This window comes from Mustela lutreola, chromosome 4 (genome assembly GCF_030435805.1).
Source record: "Mustela lutreola isolate mMusLut2 chromosome 4, mMusLut2.pri, whole genome shotgun sequence".
Lineage (NCBI taxonomy): Eukaryota > Metazoa > Chordata > Mammalia > Carnivora > Mustelidae > Mustela > Mustela lutreola.
Genome location: NC_081293.1, coordinates 27,410,674 through 27,429,931, shown reverse-complemented (window position 1 = coordinate 27,429,931; position 19,258 = coordinate 27,410,674). Strand labels below are relative to the sequence as shown.

Sequence of the window (19,258 nt, the reverse complement as noted above, 5' to 3'; positions counted from 1 at the left end):
AAGGATCAGAACTGCAAAGCCCCTGGGGGCAGGCAGGAGTCTTAAGTGAGGGAAGTTGGTCATGTCATCAGGAATGTGGGGAACGGGAGAGGCCAGCAGCCCGGAAAACAGCAGCCAGTGCTTATCTTCAATGGTTGCTGGATGGAACAAATTCCCCAGCTTTTCTTTTCTTTTTCCTCCTTTCTTTCTTTCTTTATCTCTTTCTTTCTTTCTTTTTTGGCAGCACCAACAGCTTGATATTAGCTCTGACTTTTCTTACTCCAGGCTCATATTAAGAGCAGCTGGGGGTTCTCTCCCTACCCCCCTGCTTCTCTGAACATCCTGGCCTGATGACTCTGACCTCCAAATTCTGGATTTCTATATAAAAACCCTCACTACAGAAATATTGGCAATTAGATAAAAACTCCCAAACACTGTGCCAAATACAACATGTCCGAAGGCTGAATTCACCCTCGTTTCTCAGAAGAAACTGAGGTTCAGATGGGTCGCAGCTGCTGGCAAAGCTGACTGGAAGCCTGGATTTGAAGTCAAAGTAAGAACTTCCATGAGGCTCTTCCTTCCCTGTGGGACCTTTTCAGCTGCACCCACTCCAGGGTTAGCCCCGGGCAGCTCCTGAGGCACAGGACCTGGGTCCTAGCAGTCTTCGCTTGTGTGAGAAACCCGAATTCTTTAAAAAATGTTGTAGAGGGCAGTGTGACATTAAGTCAAGTCTTGGGACCCTGGAGATACCAATTTTGTTTAAAGAGCTATTTTCTACACATTTCTTGAGCCCAACTTCAGTGTGATTCTACTTAAAAAATTACCCACTTTGGGACGCCTGGGTGGCTCAGTGGGTTAAAGCTTCTGCCTTAGCTCAGGTCATGATCCCAGGGTCCTGGAATCGAACCCCACGTTGGGCTCTCTGCTCGGCGGGGAGCCTGCTTCTCCCTTTCTCTCTGCCTGCTTCTCTGCCTACTTGTGATCTCTCTCTCTGTCAAATTAAAAAAAAAAAATTTCCCCACTTTGGTCTCTCTCAATGGGGACAGAGCCAGCAGGAGGCTTGCTAGGCACAGTTCTCCTGATTGTTACCTCTTGGTACCTCTCTTCCGGTACCTTACTGTTGTGGAAAAGGGTAGAAAATGCACAAAGGCATCTGGAGGCTCATATGCCTGAGCATTTTGACATGTGAGGCTTAAGGGCTTTTTTTTTTTTTTTTTAAGATTTTATTTATTTGTTTGTCAGAGAGAAAGAGCACAAGCTGGGGGGGCAACAGGCAGAGGGAGAAGCAGTTTCCCCACCCAGCAAGGAGACCGATGTAAGACTCGATCCCAGGACCCAGGATTCATGACCTGAGCCAGAGGCAGATGTTTAATCCAATGAGCCACCCAGGCGTCCCAGCTTATAGGCTTCTGAACATGCTCAGAGGTTCATGCTGAGCCTCGTGTTATTCTTTTTTTTTTTTTTTTAAGATTTTATTTGTTTATTTGACACACACAGAGAGATCACAGGTAGGCAGAGAGGCAGGCAGAGAGAGAGGGGGAAGCAGGCTCCCCGCTGAGCAGAGAGCCTGACTCGGGACTCAATCTCAGGACCCTGAGATCATGACCTGAGCCAAAGGCAGAGGCTTAACCCACTGAGCCACCCCAGGTGCCCCTCATGTTTGTTCTTTATAGACTTTTCTTTCCTCTTTTGCTTAAAAATTTTATTTATTTGAAAGAGAGCACACACATGGGAGAACATGAGCCAGGTGGGGGAGGGGCAGAGGCAGAGGGAGAAGCAGACTCCCCACCTAGCAGGGAGCCCATGGGGCTCAATCCCAGGCCTGGATCCTGGGATCCTGACCTGAGCTGAAGGCAAACACACAACTGGCTGAGCCACCAGGCGCCCCAGCCTATTCTTTTTTTTTTTTTTTTTTTTTTATAAAGAGAGAGCACAGTAGGCAGAGAGGCAGGTGGTGGGGGGGGGCAGGCTCCCCGCTAAGCAGAGAGCCCAATGTGGGGCTCCATCCCAGGACCCTGAGACCATGGCCTGAGCTGAAGGCAGAAGCTTAACCCACTGAGCCACCCAGGTGCCCCGCCCCAGCTTATTCTAACATGTTTGTTCAGTTAATGCTGAGTTGTCCACACTGACCAGAGAGGACAGCTGTTTTCTGGTCAGGATTGTCCTTACCATATTTTGATGCTTGCCTGGGGCCCAAGGTTCTCTATGTGGTGTGGTTCTTTTTTTTTTTTTTTAAATTTTATTCATTTATTTGACAGACAAAGATCATAAGTAAGCAGAGAGGCAGGTGGAGAGAGAGAAGGAAGCAGGCTCCCCGCTGAGCAAAGAGCCTGATGCGGGGCTTGATCCCAGGCCATGCGGGGCTTGATCCCAGGCCCCTGGGATCATGACCCGAGCCGAAGGCAGAGGCTTCAACCCACTGAGCCACCCAGGTGCCCCTGTTGTGTGGTTCTTTAAAAGCTGAGTAGTTCCTGGTGCCTGGGTGGCTCAGTGGCCTGAAGCCTCTGCCTTCGGCTGGGGTCATGATCTTGGGGTCCTGGGATTGAGCCCAGCATCAGGCTCCCTGCTCAGCGGGGAGCCTGCTTCCTCCTCTCTGCCTGCCTCTCTGACTACTTGAGATCTCTGTCAAATAAATATATATAGTCTTTAAAAAAAAAAAAAAAAAGGCAGAGTAGTTCCTGCCTAGTAGTGCTCTTTATCTTACCTCAACCCTTGAGAAAACATCCCACCATTTCTTCCTTGGAGTTCTAAGCATACGTTTTCCAGATTCTTCCTTGGTTTCAGGGAAATAGCCAGTTCAGAGGGATCTTGGATGTTAACCTCTTGCCCAACTCCTCACAGAAGCCATTACTGAACTGTTGTACCCTAAAATCAAAGGTTGAGAGTGGGATGTGAGCAAGAATACTGTCACTAATACATGTAGTTTGGAATCTGAGACCTTTTCCTGGTCATAGGTCTTGATGGGGCTCCCAGACAGATGGCCTTTCCAGGAGCTATCTTAGTTTTGGTTCCTCAGAAAGCACATCCTGAGACAAGGATTGAGTATAAGATGTTTATTTGGGGGGGCACCTGGGTGGCTCAGTGGGTTGGGCCGCTGCCTTCGGCTCCGGTCATGATCTCGCGTCCCGGAATCGAGTCCCGCATCGGGCTCTCTGCTTGGCGGGGAGCCTGCTTCCTCCTCTCTCTCTCTCTGCCTGCCTCTCTGCTTACTTGTGATCTCTCTCTGTCAAATAAATAAATAAAATATTAAAAAAAAAAAGATGTTTATTTGGGAACCCTCAGAAGGGAGGGAAGGGAGGAAAAGCAAAGAGTGCATCAGGGAGCGAGTTACCACTGAGGGCAACCGGGGCTCAATCCCACTGAGCCACCTTGAAGACTGCATAGGACACACCTCAGAATTATGCCACTGGAAGGAAGGAAGCAGAGGTATTTATCCTTCAACTCCTGGCCCTCATCGGACGTGGCTTGCTTTTGAGTAAACTCGGGCATTTTTAGCGTGCCCTGCTACCCAAGCTCACTCTAGGGGCCGGAGGCCTCCCTCAGGCAGAGGGACCCAGGAGCTTATACAGGAACCGTCTGCAGGTAAGCTTTGGTGTGGCCAAGGGTAAATGGCTGGGGCACTGACTGCGTCTGTTACAGGGGGAGACTCATGCTCCAGGATGGCCAGGCCTTGGCCATGACATTAATTCTTGTCGAGCATATCACTCAAGCAGAGTCAATAAAATGTTACCCTGTGATTTGATATATTGATTTTTTTTTTCTGGAAGCCGTAAGTTTATGCAGGCAGAAGCTGTTTATGGCCTTCTTCCCTCGCGGCTTGCAAGAAAATATTAGAAGTGGATTCATCAGTTTGAACATACTGGTGTGACATTCAGGAGAGAAGTCTAGGGCAGAGATGGAAATCTGGGAATCATCTGGACATAAACAATCATGGTAGAAGGAAGGTGGAATCACTGTCGAGATGCCAACAGAAAGCTATCTCATTGGCCTCGCTTACAGAAAATTGTCTTCAAGTAAAAAGTAAGGCGAGACTGAAGAGCCTGCCACTTCGGAGAACATCACTTGTCAACACCAGATCATTCCTTCTGAGTGTGTCGTAATGAACAGTGGACCTCAACCAGTGACCCTGGAGCTCCAGCCTTGCCCACAGCTGCCCCAACAGGTAGATGTAGACCATGAAAATATGTAATTAGCTTTCCTGAAAGCTAACCTCCTTTTCCTTCAATGACATTTTTCTTAAAAGATTTTATTTTTTAAGTAATCTCTACTTCCAATATGGGGATCAAACAACCCTGAGAGCTGCACACTCCACTGACTGAGCCAGCCAGGTGCCCCTCTCTTCAATGACTTTTGATAGTAATTTAAAAAGCAACTTATTGGCACCTGGATGGTTCAGTTGGTTAAGCATTCAACTGGTGATTTTGGCTCAGGTCATGATCTCAGGGTGGTGGGATCGAGCCCCATACTGGGCTCAGTGGTAAGTCTGCTTGAGATTCTCCGTCTCCCTCTCCTTCTGCCCCTTTGTCCTACCCACCCACCCCCAAAATAAATAATCTGTTTAAAAAAATAGTATTGTAGCAATGTCCGTGTCTCGGTTCTGATAATCATACTATGGTTACATAAAATGTTATTACTGGGTTAGGATGGGTAAAGGGTATGTGGGAACTTTCTGTGCTATTTTTGGAACTTCTAGGCAAATGTTAAATTATTTCAAAGTAAAGTAAAAAAAAAAAAAAATCCAGGGAAGGAATCCTTGTGGACTGGCCATCTTAGAATCTTAATGCTCTAAAATATTTACTTAATGGCTAAAATTTAAAAGACTGACAATACCAAGTGTTGCCAAGGATGTGGCGCAGTGGGAGCTCTCACTAATTGCTGGGGACTGTGTGACTTGATAGAGTCACTTTGGAAAAATGGTTTGGTAATAACTACTAATGTTGAACGCATGTATATCACAGGATGCAGCAATTCCATTCCTAGATGTATTGCAATTTACATAGGTGTCAAAATCAGATAAAATTTAAATGTGGCGTTAGAAATCATTGTCTAGGGGGGAAAGGAGGGATTAATGGTTGTGATGGGACATGATGGGGGTTTCTAGAAGTTAACAATGTTCTATTTCTTGATCCAGATGGTGATCACATGAGTATTTATTTTGTAATAATTAATTAAACTCTATCTCTATTTCATGCACTTTTCTGTTATACTTCAAAATGGGGGGGCGGTTAAAAAGAGAACAAGAAGTGTAGAAAAAGTCTAAATGATTTAAACTTCCTTTCTAAGTTTATTAATACATAACGTGGCCAAGTCATCAGCTCAGATGGAGCTACATTCTCCATTTCAAAGGTGGGTGGGACACTGGGGGGGCGGTGGGGAGAGTTGCCTCTTTGGATACAGGAAAAGTAAATTAAAGAAATTTTCACTTGATCTTTCTCTGCATGTCTTAAAGCTCATTTAATCTGACTTAATGCCTCTAGCTATTCCAGACAGCTAGTCTCCTGGGTATTCCAGCTTTCTTTGGTAACATTATTTGTAGCTGAATTATGTTTCTCTTTCCACCTGGCTGTCCCATGTTTCTAAATTTATCTCAGCATCCTAATTTACCTATAAAAATAGCCTCTACTTTTTTATTATGGAAAATAATTTTACAAAACAAAGAAATAGTGAGCATTATACACAACCATTTGCCTCATTTCAAGTTGTCTTTGGGTGGCTTTTTAAAAAAAAAGATTCTATATATTTATTATTTTTAAAAAAGGTTCTATTTATTTATTTGACAGAGACACAGTGAGAGAGGGAACACAAGGGGGGGGGGGAGAGGGAGAAGCAGGCCTCCCACGGAGCAGAGAGCCCCATGCAGGGCTCCGTCCCAGGGTCCCAGGATCATGACTGAGCCAAAGGCAGACGCCCAATGGCTGAGTCACCCAGGTGCCCCTACTTACTTTTATTTTTTTTGAGAGTGAACATAAACCAGGAGGGCGGGGTGACAAGCAGGGGCAGAGGGGAAGGGAGAGGGGCAAGTAGATTCCCTGCCAAGCCGGCTAGATCACAGGGCTCTGAAATTACGACCTGAGCCAAAGTCAGACTCTTAACTGAGCCTCCAAGACACCCCTGTCTTCAGGTGTTTATTGATGACATATATGATAAACAGTATCCATATACTTCTCCTTTTCACTTAAACTTATCTTCCTGTACGCATTTTTCACTTTGACAAAGTTCACCTATAGTAGTGTTGGGTCCCCCCCAAATTGGGTACCCCAATAATGGGTCCGTGATTAAAGGAGCGAGACTGATACAAAGTGAAAGTCAAGCAAAGCTTTATTTCATGCCAAGCATCAGGAATCAACGGACCGTCAAACAGACCGGTCGTGGCCACCCCTACAAAGAGGACGACCCCTCCCTGCTTTCCTGACTAACTTTTATAGAGCAAAGGCCATGTGGTTGGGCCTGGCCACACACAGGTGGCCAATGAGATTGTAACACACACAGGAAACACCACAGTGATGCTAGGCGACCAATTGAATTACAATTTACCCTAGTAGACATTTGAATCAGCCTATCACCTAGTTCAGAATTGGTGCCCAAAAGGTGCCCAAAGGGCAGGGGCCCATACTCCTTGGTAGCTAGGAGACAGTATGCGCCCCCACTGATTGAATACCTCCACCTGGCCTGACCCACCCTTGTACTTGGACTTTGTTACCTGGGACTGGTTTCCCAGACTTGCTTTTAAAAAAGTTCCCTTGGTGGGGGGGCAAGGTCAATTTAAGTTTTATAACAAAAGGGCAGTTCAACCGGGGTGGGGCCGCTCTGGCTGATTAGGCCCTTACAGTAGGTGTCGACAAGCTATTCCATCTTAATTATCTATGTTGAGCCTTTTTAACTTAAGTAATTCTAATGTTCACAGGAAGCACAATACCTCTGTATCCATCTCTAATGGGTCAGTTTGGATCATTTGTTTCATTTCTGCTTCTTCATCAAAATTGCAACCCCACTATTTTCACCAGCTGTGTCAAAACAGTGTTCATGAAGTAACAGGTTAGAATGTGGGGTTCTCCCAAGTAATTTCTAAAAAGATTTTATTTATTTATTTGACAGAAAGAGAGTGTGTACACACAGGGGGAGCAGCAGGCAGAGCAGGAGGGAGAAGCAGGCTTCCTGCTCTGCAGGGAACCCGATGCAGGGCTTGATCCCAGGACCCTGGAATCGTTACTTGGGCCTGAGCCACCCAGGTGCCCCTTCCCAAGTAGTTTCTTACAAGATACACACTGATCCTTTACACCTTGTTTCATCTTATGCTGTTCATCTGTGTAAGACCCATTTCATTCTGTCATTATACTTAACAATTATTTCATGGGTCAGTGGCTGAAAGAAAATGAAGATATGATAGCCTGTGAAGTATAGGCTATGATTCACAGTGGAAAGCAAACTACATTCTAGATGTCATTCTCTCTCCAGTCCAGGCATCTACAGTCAAGGGTGGGGAGGAGAAAGAGGCAGGACTATCTGTTCTTCAAGAAATTTTAACTTCACCCTCCTCATCTGAATCTAGTCTCTCTCATCTAGATGCAAAGATGGGGCCACCTGGCTCCTCTCCTTGTAGTACTCACATTATCTAAACTAGAGAATCCTTTTCTTGTGGCCCAACAGTTTTGCATGACCCAAACTGAGCCAACACTTTCAAAGTATGGATATGCTGTAATTGTATGGGAATAGATATATTGAATGTGTTTTGCAGTCTGAATGGATAGTGTCAGATAATGGGGATCTGGGAACATATCTAGACTTTCAGCTTGTCTTCTGTAAAAAAAAATCCCTTCTAAAAACATTCTTACAATATGTGGTGTTTTAAAATATATAAAAAATGTTTTTACAATATGTGCAATAAATCTTTACTTAATAAAAGCAGATCTGTGTAAGTCCACATCTTTGGTGCCTACTGTGTGCACGGTCATGCTACTGTCACCAACAGCAAGCCCACCAGAGGGCGCTCCTTCCCCGTCTATCTAGCCTTCAATCAGAGACCCGGAAAATCCAAATTAAACTTGACTTTCACACACGGGAAGTCTTTCATATTTAATCCACACAAATATTTACCGAGAATTTACTGTGCTGCCAGGTGCAGGGCTAGGTGCACAGGATACAGTGAAGAATTAGGCACGATTCCTAATACCAAACACTTAAGAGAGCAGGGAAGACTCAAAAGTAAACAACCGGGTACAATTAAGTAGGGTAAGTGAAGAGTTTCTAGGTCTGGGGAGTTGTTTATTTGTCTTTTAAGATTTTATTTACTTATTTGACAAAGAGAGACACTAAGAGAGGGAACACAAGCAGGGGGAGTGGGAGAGGGAGAAGCAGGCTCCCCAGTGAGCAAGGAGCCCAGCAATGGGTCTCAATACCCCTGGATGGTGACCTGAGCCGAAGGCTGACGCTTAAGGACTGAGCCACTCGGGCGCCCCTGAGTTTGTTGTTTAAATACTGGCTCCAAGTCTTAGAAGCCGGTAACGATTCATTTTGGGATCCCGAACGGCTTCCGCTGGGTACACTGGAAGTGATCTCCACCCTCAAGGCATTTTGTAATTCAGAGCCACAGACCAGCTTGAGCGGCTCCATTAGTCAGCTCCGCAATTTCATGTCCCTTCCTACCCCCTCCCTCGTTTTATTGTTCGGGGCTTCCTGCAGTTCTCTTACAGTCCACCTCTGCTCTAGGTCAACAGTTGCAGTTGGACCCAGGGCCAACAACGATCAGCCACCGCTGGCTCCGCCCACTCTTTTTTCCTGTTTGAAACCCGCGGGCCTTTCCTGCTTTGAATTCCTAGACTTCCTGTTCTGATTCTCGCGACAGTTTCGAGGCATCGCGTGAAGTGTGCTCCCTGTCCTGCTGGAGTTTTGGAGATGGGGAGTACAGTTTCTCTGCTTTCGCCTACCTCGTCAGAGCCCCCACCCCCACCCTGGCCAGGAGTGACGTGCATGCGGCTAGGGAACCCCTAAGTGAAAGGGTTTGGCCGAGTTCAGGTCCAGAGGGAGAGTCCTGGGCTGCATCCGGGAGTTTTGAATCTCCAGGCCTTCAATACGCATGCGGAGCCGATCCCCCTGGGTGGTGTGGAGGCCGTCGCCCGCCTTGAACTTCGGGGCTGGTCAGGAGGTTCAGGTCCAGGCCGCTAGGCCCGGGTCCAGGTTCTTCTGGGACGAGTAAATACCGTCTAAATACCGTCACCTCCCCGACTGCAAAGTTCAGTTTCAGCTCCCTGCAAACTGTACTGCAGCACGGCTTCTGTAAGCCGCTTCGGGCAGGCTAAGGGCGGGGCCTGGCAGACCCCCGGTAAGCCGGGCGGGCCTCCAGGAACGCTCTCCTCCCCACCCCCAGCCCAGATTGCCACGGTGGCGCTGGTGGCGGCCGTGAGACCCAACGCCTCCAGCCTTGGCGGCCTTGCAAATGTAACCTGTAATCCCGACCCGGAGCGAGGTCCGCGCGGGAGGCGCCCCGCCCACCTCTCCCTGCCGCTGCTGGTCAGCTGGGACCTCTATAATCAGTCTCGCTGAAGCACCTGCCGGATGTGGGGAGGGAGGAGGAGACCAGTTGTGGCGTGGCGAATGGAAGCGCCAAGTCTCTGGTCAGCGCCTTGGTAGGGAAGCTGGATGGGCAAGACTGCAATAGCCCCCAGGAAACCAGCCCTGGGCTTCGGGGCGACTACTTTGGTTGGCCCTGCCCTCCAGGAACGCGCGACTTGGCAGCTGAGCTCCTGCTGCCTCCCTATTATGCAGCTGCTCTGGCCGACCCCAGGGACTGTAAAGTCCGATGGGACAAGCCCTCGACCTTCACTGAACCCTTCCAGCTTCCCAGCCACCCCCATATCCCCTACTCCCAACCCCCACCCCACCCTGCCCCTTGTCTTCTCCCAGCTTCGGTGTCCGGTTACGGACTCCTCACTTCTCACTGTGACTTTGGCCCAGCTAGGGGAAGTGGCCCAGGAGGGTCCCGTGCGGCTGCATGAAATTGGCAGCTTCAGAACTGGAGGGAGGGGGTTGAGTGCGACGTTGAGAGGCGGGGAGAGGAGCGGAGGAGGTGCTCTCTGAGTCCAAGTCCGTGGGCTCTCTCAGATCCTCAAGCTGGAGCAGAGGTGGCTGGCAGGCCCAGCGGATTGTTGGCCTCTGCTTTCTTTCCACCGCCTGCTTTTTCCCACCGGAGAAACGGCTGTTCTGAAGGGCTTAGTCCTGGACACTAGGTGAGTGCTCTGGGCCCGGGAGCGTTACTTCTTCCTCATTCTCACCCTTATTAACAACTCCTTAGTTCTGGGGCCATCAATTCTCATCCTCCTCTAGGGCAGGAAGCTTCAGAGCTGGATGGTCTGTGGTGCTGCCGCTGGGGTGTGTGTGTGTGCGTGCGCACGCGCTGGTGGTTGAGCTTTATTACCCGTTCTTCTTACCTCCCCAGAAACACAGTCTAGTCAATCACTGGATGGCTCCTAGAGAGTCACCAGGCATCTTGTGGAGGGTCTGCTGGACGCCAAGGCAGCAGGGGAGGGGGCAGTGTGCTTGGGTCAAACTTTGGTACAAGGAACAGTGAGGTCGCTTCTGACCTCCTGACCTGGCTTCCCTCCCTGGCAGGGTGCCACGAACGCGCTGATGCCCGGAGTGCTCGCAGGGCTTCCAGCTAACCATGCCGCAGCAGCCCATAGCTGCCCGGGCGCCGCCCTCGCTGCTCCTGCTCCTGCTGCTGCTGCTGCTGCTGCTGCTGCGGACGCCGCCCCCGACAGGCGCACGGCCGTCCCCAGGCCCCGATTACCTGCGGCGCGGCTGGTTGCGGCTGCTGGCGGAGGGCGAGGGCTGCGCTCCCTGTCGGCCAGAAGAGTGCGCCGAGCCGCGGGGCTGCCTGGCCGGACGGGTGCGCGACGTGTGCGGCTGCTGCTGGGAATGCGCCAACCTAGAGGGCCAGCTCTGCGACCTGGACCCCAGCGCCCACTTCTATGGGCGCTGCGGCGAGCAGCTTGAGTGCCGGTTGGACGCGGGCGGCGACCTGAGCCGCGGAGAGGTGCCGGAGCCTCTGTGTGCCTGCCGCTCGCAGCGCCCGCTTTGCGGGTCGGACGGCCGCACCTACGCGCAGATCTGCCGCCTGCAGGAGGCGGCCCGCGCTCGGCCTGACGCCAACCTCACGCTGGCGCACCCGGGGCCCTGCGAATCCGGTACGCACGGCCCGCGGGCCCTACCCCCTGCACTTGGGGGCACTCCAGGCACTCAGGAGGCATTGCTCCCCGACCTGCTACTGAATTGGTCTCTGGCCAGCGGAGCGAAAAAGTTGAGGCCGGGGAGTCCTCGAGTCCAGTATAAGCCCGCTCTTGCCGCTGGTCCGCAGAGACTAGCACCTTCGGGGGCCGAGCTCTGTCCGCACGGCGCGTGGAAGCCCCCTGAGGCGCGTGGAAGCCCCCCTGAGGCGCGTGGAAGCCCCAGACCCGGCCGGCCAGGTCCCTCCTCAGAGGGAGCAGGCATAGGGCCAATGACTGGTCTCAAAACCGAGAGAGCAAAGACTCCCAGTCTGCCCAGACTGCTGGGGCCCAGGCAGCGAGACTTGGGTTCCAGAGAGATGCAATCGGGTTTCTTTTGGGCAGATTCCGATTTCGTAGAGCAAGCTGTTCGCCCAGTCTCCCCACCTCCCTTCGGTTTCTTCTATGCCTTAGGATTCGTGAGGGAGGGGGCTCTTCCAGCTCCTCCCTCCTACCCCCGGGGGCTGAGGGCCATTCAGGCCTCAGGTTTCCTTTGGCAGCGTTAGTCACTTTCACTTCCTGAGCCCCTTTGAGGGATCTGGCCTGGCTGGGGCTGCCAGGAAAACAAACACCGGCGGGGTCCCAAGACTTTACCCCATAACTGCAGGCTTTCTGCCGGCTGCCCAGATCTGGTTTCAGGTTCTCTGCCTTTCCCATGTGGGAATCCCCCCACCTCTGCCTCCTTCCCTGGTCCCAGGGTGTGTGTGTGTGTGGGGAGGGAAGGGCTGTTCCTGGGGTCTTTGGCAACTGGATCTGGTTAGGAAGGGGGGAGGGTAGAGGGAGGTGTTGGTTACACGTAGGGCAGGATAGGGGCCTCTAGGGTAGAATGAGGACAGGGGAGAGATCAGGGATGGAGTAAGGCTGCTGAGCTGCGGCATCCTGTCTGCTTGTACCTCACCATTTCGGAGTTTATACCTTGGGTGTACCTGTACCTACATTTACATGTACCCATGTGTACCGATCAAGTCATGTGTATGAGTGTGTATTTACCTCCGCGTTGACTCTCTTCCCCCCACAAACACTTCCATGATGGTTCATACACAGCCTGCTTCTGGGGCCGGATGTGCCCATTCTCAGGCCTCCCATCTCCATCTCCAGAGCCCCAGATCGTGTTGCACCCATATGACGTTTGGAATGTGACGGGGCAGGATGTGATCTTTGGCTGCGAGGTGTTTGCCTACCCCATGGCATCCATCGAGTGGAGGAAGGACGGCTTGGATGTTCAGCTACCAGGGGATGACCCCCACATCTCAGTGCAGGTAGGAGAGGGAGTCGAGGCCTCCTCTGGGCAGCCCAGGGTCCTCTTAGAAGGACCCTGCTGACCCCACCTCTGGCTCCAGTTCAGGGGTGGACCCCAGAGGTTTGAGGTCACAGGCTGGCTGCAGATCCAGGCTGTGCGTCCCAGCGATGAAGGTATCTACCGCTGCCTGGCCCGCAACGCCCTGGGCCAGGTCGAGGCCCCAGCTAGCCTGACAGTGCTTACACCAGGTAAGGGTGAGCCCTGGGCTCTGGGGACTGGGGGGGGGGGGGTTGCTGGTGGTGGATTAAAGCCCTTGAATGTGTGTCTATGTGCCTATGTGCATGTGGGTTCAAAGGCAAGTATGGCTTCACTGACAGCCCCTCTTTCCTCTTCTCTCTCCTTTGCCCACATGTGTTTGCAGACCAACTGAACTCCACAGGTATCCCCCATCTGCCATCCCTGCATCTGATTCCTGGGGAGGAGGCTGAGAGTGAAGAGGGCGAGGATTACTACTAGGTCTGCAGCCCCAGCCTGTGGGGGTGCGTGAGTGGGGAGAGTATTCATCCCTGCTCTTGAAAAGACCTGGAAGGGGGAGCAGGGCCCTTTCATTGCGTTAGTGCCCTTTGTAGGGGGAACATGGTGGTGGTTAAGTAGGGAGACAAAAGTTGGCAGAGCGTAGGGAGAGAGGCAGACGCTAGGGGAAGTGGGAAGCAAAGAGGCCTATGGAGGAGGTGCCCTGGCCAGGACAGCCTCCAGCATAGACCAACTAGGCAGAAGACAGCAACTGCCTCCTGGTCGCTAGGCTGGGTGGGAGTATCAGGGAAGGGGGTTGCAGAGGAAACACAAAGAGGCAGCCGGGATCCTCTGCTTCTTCCTGACAGCCTTCCCTCCAGCCCTCTTCAGCCAGTCTTCTGAACTACCCTTTGCCACAACTCCTACTGTTATTTTTCTAGTCCCTAACCTTTGCCTAGCCTCAGTTTTCCCTTCCTCAAAACTCACCTAGAAATTTCCCCCCTCACCTAAGTTCTAATTGCACTTACTAACAGCAGTCTTCTTTGCTGTTGGCCATCTGTGGTCTGGAAAAGCATAATGGAGCACGGTTTAGGCCAGTGCATTAAGATGGGCATTTGGTCATGTCTGACTTCTGTCCTTCTGGAAAATTCGAGGCCAGGACCATATCTTATACCACTCTGTATTGGACACTGCCTAGCACAGGACTAGGCACAGTAGGCATGCAATAAAGATTTATGAACAAACTGAGACACAGATGCACAGGTGTTTCATGCAGGTGTGCACATGAAGACCACATTTCTCTAGGGGGCTTCCCATGGTAGTAGGACACTGGCTTCTAGAAGCTGCTCCCTAGGCATGTGCCTGCGGGACATAGAGAGGGAGCTTGGGGCGGCAGGTGGGGGGCGGGGCTGCCCTGCCCTCTAGGGAGCAAGACTGAAGACACTTGCTTGGAGGGAGGGTGTTCTCCCCATCTGCGCTCCATTGGGGCTGGCCTGCCCCAGCAGGTGGAGAACCAGGTCCATGTGGGTAGGGCCCCAGGGTAAAAGCACAAACTGGATGGAGGGGAGCGCCTTGGCGAGCAGCGTGGGCTGCACCCTAGGTTTCCCTTAGGAATCCACCCATTTTTTTTGCTGAAACCAGACAAAGTCAGGTAAGCCAGTTTCCTTATCTATCAACTGTGACCTGTCCTATCTGGCTGGGGGGTCACTCCCCACATCTCCACACTCGCTGTACCTGGCCTAGGTGAGGAGGCCCAGTGTTTATTGGCCGAGTGAAGCAGAAAATGAAAACTTGAGCTCGGGAGGCCAAGACCCTGTGTGTGGATGGCGACAGTCTCCTACGCGCGCGGGGCCCCGCCCCGAGTCTGGCGCCACCACCGGAGAGGTCCCAGTTGGCTCAGTGTCTGAGCTTGTCCTCTGGGGCCCAAGGCAGGCAGCAGGGGCTCTTGGGAAGGGCGTGGCCCAGAATCCCCACCCGAGAGCTTGGCGGTCCCTCCCGCGGGACCGCAGGGCTCCTCCGCAGGCTAAGCGAGGGGGCAGCTGGCGGTGACTAGTCTGTCTAGAGCCTTGGCGGCCCCAGGAACTGCACGCCACAGCTTGAGCAGGTTTGAGACTTGGGGTGAATTCCAGGACGACCGCGGAAGCAGGAGTGGGAATGTGAGCGGTGTGCCGGGGAGAGGGGGTCATGTTGCTAGGCGTCCGGACCAGAAGACCTTCTACTCAGCACTGAAAGGGGGGACGTGGTGTGGGTGGTCCGACCCTGTCGAGTTCTTGGCAGTCTCCCGCCCAGCCGTGCTCGAAGGCGCCCCCTGGCGGGTCTATTGCTACTACCGTGCCTACCTGCAGAGCGGAGGCTCCACCCGACCCAAGGGGATCACAGGCACCCCGGCAGTCTGTACTCCTTGATCGCTTTTGCAGACTTCACAGAGTATTCGAGTGCAGGCTTCTTACGGCCTCAGTTTCCCCCTCCCAGCCCTGCTTGTTCAGGCCCCACAGCCTGGAATAGCAGGAATCCCTGCTGCTCCACACGCCCGCCCCCTCCCCGCCTCTGCTCCGCAGACGGGCTTTAATAACGTCGCTGGAAAGTGACACGCGATTTATTATTAAAGTAATGCGGGGACGGGAAAGGTTTAATAAACGCGCTGCGATGCCGAGATTATTCACCGCAAATAAATGAGAGCGCGGGCGGCGTTTTAATAAATAATTTCCCGCTGCTCCCCGGGGAAGAGAGGGGAAGAGGAGGGGGAAGCCGAGCCGCTGCCAGAACTCCCGGCCTCGCCTCCCCACGGGTTTTCAAGCCTTCCCTGCGTTTTTCGTTCGAGGTTGCTCACACCAGAAATATGAGGCTCCAGGAGGGCTAACTCGGAGTGGCCTAGGCAGGGAGGCGGGAAGACCTCTGTCTCACCCAACTTCCCCCAACTTCGGGATTCTAAGTGCTTTGCTTAAGATGAGCAAATGCTCTTCCTTCCGACTCCGAGCCAGAGATCGGTAGTCTACACTGTACTGGTGCAGGAGGGACCAGACCCTCCCCAGCCGAGGGTACTAGGTCCTAGGGTCTGGCCATTCTCTCTGCTTTCGGCTGACCCCCGCTGGCCGTCCAGGGCAGGAGGTCGGGAATACGCCGGTTAGAGGGCGGTGTGTACCGGTGCGTAGGAGCCGTGAATGACCCCGACTCCCTCCTCTGCCGTCGTGGGGGCATCGGCCTGTTTATTACTAAGAAGCCTCCTAGTAGGGGTCCTTCAGCCGCGCGGTTCTGACGGGTGAAGCCCAACTTTTGGCTCACTGGTGAACCAGGGTGGATTTGAGGGCTGAGCAGAACTGGGGCCACCGAGGGCGAGTCTGCCGGTCCAACAGAATCCTGGAGGCCCGAGAGGACGAGCCCGATTTTGGAGATGGCCGAGACTGCAGACTTTGGGGACCAAGAATTCGCCCACCACCCTGCTGGGTGGCGGAATGAGAGGGAAGCTCTTGGGGTACATCGGCTTCGCAAATTTTGAGCGTGGTGGGCCAGAAGGGGCGACAGCTCTGGCGACACCCCTGGCCACGCTTGGGAGTACGTGAAGTGGCAGAAGAGTGCCATCTGGTGGACATTTCTGGTTGTGGCAGCGAGGTCTGGGTCAGGGGGTCTTGAGAGTTAAATTGGAAAAAGGATGCTTCTCCCATTTGTATTCACTTACTTTTGTGAACATGCGCATATGTGTTTAGTATATATATGTGGTATCTGTGTGTGACGTATATTTAATATCATTGATATATTCATAGTTATGCGTGTGCTTATAGCATTGTATATGAAGTGTATATACACATATATAGTAATATATGTTTCACACGTGGATTATCTAAAAGCATATGTGTGTATGTGGATAACCATGTAGATACATATGCGTGTGCATAAGCATTGTACAGAGGGATGTATTGTTACATTTGTATAACTCTATATATACATTTACTTGCAAGTATGAGTTCCATTAAGTGCCCTTCTTTCAACAAATATTTGTCATGGGCCAATGTTGTTGTAGGAACTGGAGATACATCATCCACATCACCCCTGACCTTGCAGAGCTCACATTCTATTGTAACATGTGCATGTGAATGTACATATTCTTAGAGTAATTATATATGTGTATGTGCATGGGATTGTGTGCACATGTATGTGTCACTCTGTCTACACACATGAGGGGAAGACAGGCTTAAACACTCCTCTGATGGACTTGGAGATTCCTTGAGCTCTTTTGTGCTCAAAAATTCTGGTGCCATCACTTAGGACTCTATTCTAAGTGTGCAGGCATCTTGAGGCAGAGAGAAAGAGACTAGAGACATAGGCTAATTACCTTCTGGGATGTACTTTGGTCACTTCCGCAAGCCCTCTAAATGCCTAGATTCTTTCTAAATGGTGAACAGCCATGGAAATCCACAGGGTGATGAGATGTTAATGATGTTACTCTCACATCTCAAAGCAAAGCATCTTGGGTGGGAAGGATGATGGTTGGGATGGGTGGGAATGGGGTCTGGGAAGCTGGGTGGGAATGGGGTCTGGGAAGCTGGGGTAGGGATGAGTTCTCTGGGGGCAGTGGTGTAGAGTCTAGGAGGGATCTGGTCTAGAATGACTCCAGGAGTTAGTTGTGGGTAATGGAAATGGTTTGAGGATTCTGGGCGGGATGGGCTGGTAGATAGAGAGAGATGGGGCCCAGGGGTCAAGAATGAGGTCAGCATCAGGGATGGAGTTGAGGGGGTACAGAGACAGAGGCACAAGCAGCAGTCTTAGGATGGAACCTGGAGGCCAGCTCAGATGGAATCATCCCTGCCTTTCTCCCCACCCTCCCTTCTCCATGCTGGGGCCCCTCTGTTCTTTCATCCTCTCTCTGCCTAAGCTGGGTCTCAGATATGCTGGTGGCAGAGGAGAAGAGTATAGGCTCCAGGGCTTGTCTTGGCTTAGGTGACTCACCGGTAGGCTAGGTAGGGCCGGGCTCCCAACGCCACTGTACCATGAAGCCTCATCCCAGCCACCTGGGCCACTGCCCACCCCGCTGCCATTACCAGCTTTCAGTTTGGGTTCAGCGCAGGGGTTCAAACATGGGTGAGGCCTGGACCTGGAAAAGGTCACAGACTCCCCCTCCGCATATACACCCACACATTCCTGGAGCTGAGTGAGAAAAGGTGCTTCGGAATGATTTCTTCCTTCCTTCCCTCCTTTGCTAGATGTTTTCCAGACACGGTCAAGGCCAGAAGTCTTCAGGTACCATCCTCAGCCCTGGTCTGTGGCCACACCTTTGCCTGACTACTTCACCCTAAAACCAAGGTTTCTGTCCCTTCTTTGCCTCTTTCCCCTTCCTTCAGTCTCTCTTTCCTTCCCAGGGTTGAGGGCTTAGATCCCTGTGCTGTGTCCCCACTGGTCAGAGGAGAGGAGGAGGGGCGGAAGACATGGTCTGGCTCCTGATCTGGATTTCCTTTCCTTTCCTTTCCTTCTCTCTCTCTCTTTTTTTTTTCTTCTCTTTTACGTTTTCTCTGCCGTGGGAGTGGCTGAAGGCTCTCTGGATGAGATGAACAGTCAGGAAAGCCAGTTTGGGTGACAAATGCTGCCCCACAATCAACTCTCACCTGGTCCCCTTGGTAGGTAGCACCTTGGGAGGCAGCACAGACTTGAGGGTGCTGAAGCAGCTCTGGAGGTCCCTGGGAGAAAAGAGTCTTGGTGAGAAGTGATGTGGTCTTCCAGGATGTTTCCTAGGTTGAGGACCTAAGGACAAATATTTCCTACCTCCCACCCCCACTCCCATCCCAGATCACTGAAGCTGAAGAAGGCCCTCTTGGCCTCCTGGACTCAGCTGGTCCTGGAGAAACCCAGGTTCTAACTCTGGCTCCCCAGCTCCCCCTGCCCCTCCCCCACAGTGTGAACCGGTGTCAGAAAGATTTCAGTTCTGGGGGTAGTGGGGGGGGGGTGTCTCAGGGGTAATGTTCTCTCAAGGGCAGTGATGGGTCTTTGGGGACAGAACCAGGGCTTGAGGTCAAGGACAGCCTGACAAGGGCACACGAGGTTTTGCAATACAGGTTTGAACATCTAAGTGCATACCCTGGGTGATTTTCTTGGCTTCCCTTCTTCTGTGTCCTTCTCTGAAAAAGAATGTAAAACTTGCTCTTAGGGGTTATGATGACAATAGAGATCTTCTAAGTAATGTGTCTGGAACACAAAAGGTGTTCTGCAAATGGTCATTTTACTACTGCTCTTTCGTGGCAGGCGAGCTGCATGGAGCTGGGGGTGCCGAGTACAGTTTCCTGCTGAAGTGTGCGCTGGAGGATGGGGTGATCGCAGTCTTGGTGCCTGCCTGGAGGAGGCTTTAGGAATTGGGCTTTTGGAGGAGGGAAAAGGCTAAGGCAGGGTGGGGACGGCTAGGAACCGAGCTTCCAGAGAACTTGGCAGTCTTCACCCTCACTCTCAGCCCTCCCCAGGGAGCCCCTGTCACAGCCCAGGGCTCTAGCTCTGCACTTGCAGGGAGGGGCATCCCCCAAATTCACCTCCATCCATCTCTTTTATCTGGGCTGCTGAAGGGCTGGAACTCCAGTGGGGCCTCTGATGGGGAACAGATACAGACCAGGCGGAAGCAGCCGGAACTGTACCGAGCTGGAGCTGAGGACCGGGCCAGGGGGTCAGTGAAGACAGATAAAACTCAGAGCAGCTGGGGACTCAGGGGACCCGTGGGGCAGAGGAGCAGGAGGGGCTTTGGAAAGGCTGTGCACTGGGAGGAGGCAAGGGCCGGAAGTTTCTGATGGGGACC

At 52.1% G+C, this 19,258-nt stretch overlaps 1 protein-coding gene across 2 annotated transcripts; it reads left to right on the top strand.

Moving 5' to 3' along the window:
• Positions 1-8,846: 8,846 nt before the first annotated feature.
• KAZALD1 (Kazal type serine peptidase inhibitor domain 1) lies at positions 8,847-13,737 on the top strand. 2 transcript variants are annotated; one of them, XM_059169153.1, is made up of 6 exons: positions 8,847-9,602; positions 10,078-10,202; positions 10,585-11,159; positions 12,336-12,496; positions 12,578-12,725; positions 12,899-13,737. In XM_059169153.1, the coding sequence occupies exons 3-6, from the start codon at positions 10,637-10,639 to the stop codon at positions 12,991-12,993; spliced, it is 927 nt and encodes a 308-aa protein (XP_059025136.1). In that variant the 5' UTR covers positions 8,847-9,602; positions 10,078-10,202; positions 10,585-10,636; the 3' UTR covers positions 12,994-13,737. The 2 variants fall into 2 exon arrangements, with proteins under 2 accessions (XP_059025136.1, XP_059025134.1); XM_059169151.1 differs by having other exon boundaries at positions 8,847-10,202.
• Positions 13,738-19,258: the final 5,521 nt, after the last annotated feature.

Bases quoted from the DNA above. Each gene is read 5' to 3' on its own strand.
- KAZALD1 (XM_059169153.1), top strand. From the start codon at position 10,637: ATGCCGCAGCAGCCCATAGCTGCCCGGGCGCCGCCCTCGCTGCTCCTG. The intron at 11,160-12,335 runs GTACGCACGGCC...CTCCATCTCCAG, and splicing joins CCCGGGGCCCTGCGAATCCG to AGCCCCAGATCGTGTTGCAC. The intron at 12,726-12,898 runs GTAAGGGTGAGC...ATGTGTTTGCAG, and splicing joins CCTGACAGTGCTTACACCAG to ACCAACTGAACTCCACAGGT.